The 5,428-nt window shown below is 42.6% G+C and overlaps 1 protein-coding gene across 1 annotated transcript in view; it reads left to right on the forward strand.

Annotated features, from left to right (window-relative positions):
• Positions 1-1,479: 1,479 nt before the first annotated feature.
• pak5 (p21 protein (Cdc42/Rac)-activated kinase 5) overlaps positions 1,480-5,428 on the forward strand; it is a gene marked incomplete at both ends in the record, with an annotated part of 134,108 nt that continues 130,159 nt past the window's right edge. Inside the window, one exon of the mRNA XM_084314663.1 lies at positions 1,480-1,683. Within this exon, the coding sequence (XP_084170789.1) occupies positions 1,480-1,683 (204 nt within the window). The remainder of the gene's footprint in view (positions 1,684-5,428) is intronic.

Genomic DNA, 5,428 nt, shown 5'->3' on the forward strand with positions numbered 1-5,428 from the left:
GCCTTGCTCAAGAGTACTTTGGCACTCTTTTGGGCACCGTAGCCACCCTCCAGTTGCTACCTCACAGCTGGTATATGCACCCTCCCGACTGCTAGGGATTGAACCGTCGACCTTATGGTGAGCAGTGTCATAACAGTGCCAGCAAACTGCCAGTGATATACAAAGCCAATGTTAAACACTTTCTCTCTCCCCACCTCTGTCAAAAGTGTGTTTATACTACTGGTGGTCAGTGTGCATTTTTCTTCTTTCCTGGTAAGGGTGCCAGAGGTTTTTCATTGTTGTGATATAAGATCATCAAAAGGGTTCACTTCGGTCACCTGCATCCACTATATCCTGCACAGCTCCCTTTGAATCCCACACAAGAAACACACTCCTAGTATAACAAGGTCATACTGAATGGAGGATAGATTGAATGATTTGAAGAACAATTTCTGTCTCTGTGTAAAGCCAGCGTTTTCTTTACTGTGTGCAGCAATCTTATATATGTATATTAATGGATTTTACATTTTGTATTTAGGGATTTAAGTGACAGAAACTATTTAGTGCAGTGGTTTAGATATCAATCAACAGTAAGGGCTGGGGGGGAAATAATCAATGCACTGTGCGGCCTCAACATGGATGTGCTTGTCCAGCTGCATCAATTGTCTGAATAGATCAGGGCTGCACGAATCATAATCACTATTATTTTGATTGATATTGAATCATGATCATTAAACACGATTACTCATTGATTTGAAAACATCATATGACGACTGAATTTGTTTGTGAACATACTGTTTGGGTTTGGTGGGAGGGGGTGGGGGGGGGGGGGGGGTCAGAGCACACCACTGTGAAGGAAATATGCGCTGCATTTACAACACAAGACAAAATGAGAGCAACACAGCATGCATGCAGCACAATAATAGTTTTATCTTGATTATCTTGTTTTCATGATTGTGGGAAGACAACATTTTAATTTTAATTTAAACTTGATTAATCACCCAGCCCTAGTAGATCATCAACATTTATTTGAATAATATTTAATGAATTACTACTACTACTACTACTACTACTACTACTACTACTACTACTACTACTACTACTACTACTACTACTACTACTACTACTACTACTACTACTACTACTACTACTATCATTCTGCCCTCAGATGTATTACTGGTGACAGACATGATAGATATGACAGTTGGATGGCCTTCTCTGGTTTAAAGGCGTAACTATCATTGGTATTATTTTTAAAGCCCTTATTGGTAAACCTCCATATTACATCACAACACTGAGTTTGCTGTGTGTTGACTTGTAACTTTTCTTAGCTAAATCGGCATATTCAGTTAGTGTATAATTCAGTTCTGTATAATTAATCAAATTTTATTTCATATAATCTAAATGTGGTACAATTCTAAGAATCGTCACACCCCCTAATCAACATCTCTCTCTCTCTCTCTCTCTTTTGGGTTGCTAGGTTTGTCCGGGTTTTCCAGCATGTTTGGGAAGAAGAAGAAGCGGTTGGAGATCTCAGCTCCGTCGAACTTCGAGCACCGGGTCCACACAGGCTTCGACCCGCGGGAGCAGAGGTTCACCGGGCTGCCGCAGCAGTGGCACAGCCTCCTGGCCGACACGGCCAACCGGCCCAAGCCCATGGTGGACCCCTCCTACATCACCCCCATACAGCTGGCCCCCATGAAGGTACGGCGGGGAGGGGCTGCATGGCACCAAGGACATCTGTCTTCTCTCTGTCTGTCTTTGTCTCGTTCTCTTCCCCCTGTCTCTATGTTATTTTCTCTCTGTCTCTGACTCATTCTCTCCCCCTGTCTCTGTCTCCTTCTCTCTCTCTCTCTCTCTCTCTCTCTCTAGCTGTCTCCCTCTAGCTAATCGTCTCCCTCTGTCTCTGACTCATTCTCTCCCCCTGTCTCTCTCTAGCTGTCTCCCTCTAGCTAATCGTCTCCCTCTGTCTCTGTCTCATTCCCTGTCTCTGTTTTACTGTCCCATTCTCTCTCTCTCTCTCTGTCTAGCTGTCTCATTCTCTCTATCAGTCTCGTTCTCTCTCTGTCTAGCTGTCTCTAACTAATTATCTCCTTTTTGTCTCTGTCTCGTTCTCTCTCTGTGTCTCTGTCTCGTTCTCTCTCTGTGTCTCTGTCTAGCTGTCTGTCTCATTCTCTCTCTTTTTCTCTGTCTAGCTGTCTCATTCTCTCTCTCTGTCTCTGTCTCGTTCTCTCTCTGTGTCTCTGTCTAGCTGTCTGTCTCATTCTCTCTCTTTTTCTCTGTCTAGCTGTCTCATTCTCTCTCTCTGTCTCTGTCTCGTTCTCGCTCTGTGTCTCTGTCTAGCTGTCTGTCTCATTCTCTCTCTGTGTCTCTGTCTAGCTGTCTGTCTCATTCTCTCTCTTTTTCTCTGTCTAGCTGTCTCATTCTCTCTCTGTCTCATTATCTCTCTCTGTCTAGCTGTCTGACTCATCCTCTCTTTCTCACTTTCTATCTCTTTCTCTCAATTTCAGTTTCAACTTGCTATATATTGGCATGCAGTTAATAAATCCATGTTGCCAAATCACAGATAAAAACAAGTTGGTAATGATAACAATTAGGTAATACTCTATTAAAGATATCATTAAATATAATGCGCATATACAGTAAGTGCCCCACAATATAGCAGTATGTGTGCCATACACAGTGATGCCAGTAACGCGTTACTAAGTAACGCGTTATTGTAATCTGATTACTTTTCCCCGAAAATAGTAATCTAACGCGTTAATCTTTAAAAGCCAGTAATCTGATTGCAGTTACTTGTCCAAGTGGCTGTGCATTACTATTTCGTTACTATCTCATCATAAATTCATAATGCAGGCGGAATGCAGTATTTTATTTCGTTTTCGACAGTCAAAAATACATTTTGAGCTGTTTTTCTTTTGGGAGTGACGTGGTGTGGCAGTGAAAGGGTTAACTACAAGAATGTGTCCCGCGGCGTGACTGGTCCCTCTGTCTGTGAGTGACTCTGCTTTGGTCAAATCACATTCCCCATCCACAGTATGCGAATCAGAGGCAGAGTAGGGCGGGTCTTCACAGCACGTCATGTGACATATGCGCCAATCGTGTGACAGCAGGGCTCCGTCGTCGGAGAATTCCACCCCAAAACGCTTGCAGAATTCCACCCCAAAACGCATCTAAACGTAGCCTCAGTCACTACTTCACGGCGGAGGAAACAAAATACTGTCTACCGCTAAAAACAGCACATCCAATTGCATTGAAAGCATCTGGAATCACAACACTAGCCGACGCTTCGACTAGGTACAGGAGGGTTGATGGTGGCAGAGCAAAAGCTCTTATTTGCCAGATTTACAGTTAATTTACATGTTAAAGAGAGACTGATTGTATGTTTATAGAGAGACATTTATAAAAACAATTTAATAGTTACAGTTGATATAATTGAATAGTTCAGCCTGCATTTGTTAGATGTGATACACTGGTTTTGTAAAACCACTGGCTGGCTGCTCTAATGCTGTGAGCATCATAGACTGTTGCTTTACCATACTTGATGGTACAGAAGCTGAAGCACTAGTTTAACAATTTACGTTATGTGCAGAGAAACAAGTTAAAAACAATTTATGCACTTTCAATAAAGCGTTTAAAAAAAAACTGTTGGGGGAACGACGACGACTTCGTAACCTAGTTACTTTCAAAGTAACTAAGTTACTCTGATAATCAAGTAATCAGTAAAGTAACTTAGATTACTTTTTAAAGGAGTAATCAGTAATCAGTAATCAGATTACTTTTACAAGTAATCTGTGGCATCACTGGCCATACATGCAGTTTGTTTGTATGGATACATTCACGAGAGGAACTCTTACTGTAATCCATGCTGTAATATTATATGTGGGTGTATTATACATTTATACATACACACACATGCACCTACCGACGATACAGCACATCTCTCTCTCTGTCTTTTTCTTTCTTACTATCTTTCTCTTTCTCTCTCTCTCTCTCCCTCCCTCAATTTGACTGCCTTTCTCAATGTCAATTTGTCCCCCATATATTTTCTACCATAGCTCTCATTCTCTCTTTAAATGATGACAGTAGTCTTGCCACTTCGGTCTCTCTCTCTCTCGCTCTCTCTCTCTCTCTCTCTCTCTCTCTCTCTCTCTCTCTCTCTCTCCCTCACTCCCTTTCCCATCACTTCCTCCTCAGCTTGTCTCTGTCTATGTGTCTCCGTCACCGAATTGATCTTAATCTGTTTCTCACCATTCTAGCTCTGCACATGCCCAGGCGTGCGTGCGTGTGTGTGTGTGTGTGTGTGTGTGTGTGTGTGTGTGTGTGTGTGTGTGTGTGTGTGTGTGTGTGTGTGTGTGTGTGTGTGTGTGTGTGTGTGTGTGTGTGTGTGTGTGTGTGTGTGTGTGTGTGTGTGTGTGTGTGTGTGTGTGTGTGTGTGTGTGTGTGTGTGTCACTCTCTATTCACATGTTAAGAGCTCTGTACTGTGTGTGTCTATGGGGAGGGGAATGGGGCACTTCTCCGGTGCACACAGACAGACAGACAGACAGACAGACAGACAGACAGACAGACAGACCTTCTTTTTCTTTTTTACGACAGGCCGAGTTTAACTGACCTTTCCTCGGCACAAAGACTGTACTTGAAAAATACCACAATAAAAGGATGTTCAGAAGAAGCACTGACCTTTTAGCATCTAGTAGACGTCACGTGGCTTTTAGGGACACTTCAGGAACACTAATCAATGGGGGAAATTTACTCGAAACTTGAATTAACTGAGAGTTTTGTACCGTTGATTCTTGGAAGGGTTACGCTGGCTCCGGGCCTTTCCACATAATATGATCATCCATTAAGTATTAATTGACTTTATGATACTATTGTAATTATATTTCTAATTATGAACCCAATTGGCAGCTGTTTAAAAAAAAATTATTCCAATTATTTATGTGTTCACGGCAGCCGTCCGGGGACTGTGGAAGAAGATGAAGGTTATAGCTACATCTGGTGCAGTGTTATTATGCCTTTCTTTAATCATTGTGCATTGTCCCTGCCAAATAAAACAACGTAAAAGAAACACACAAATCAATGTTACAGCTTGTAACCCGCAACACTATAATAGAATACACCCTCACAGCTTGGGAGATCTGTGTGGTCACTGTCTGAAGTCCCCACGTCCCCCTCCTCTCGTCCACGTGACCTGTTCTCTCTTCCTTTTGTTATCCCTGTCCCCTGTCTCTGTCTCTGTCTCTGTCCCGAACCTTCCGAGTGTCTCCTCTGATGTGTTGTTGTTCATCGGTTCATAATGTTAACTATTCACTGATCTCACACGGGAATAAGGACCAGAGTTTAAAAAGAAAAGTCCTCGACACATTGAGTCGTGCAACCGCATCGCTTTTCATTTGAGCTCTGTATCCTTTTACCTCAGGTGTTTGAAAAGGGGAGGAGGGTTCTCGG

The sequence above is a fragment of the Notolepis coatsorum genome (genome assembly GCF_963971535.1).
Source record: "Notolepis coatsorum genome assembly, chromosome: 5".
Classification (NCBI taxonomy): domain Eukaryota; kingdom Metazoa; phylum Chordata; class Actinopteri; order Aulopiformes; family Paralepididae; genus Notolepis; species Notolepis coatsorum.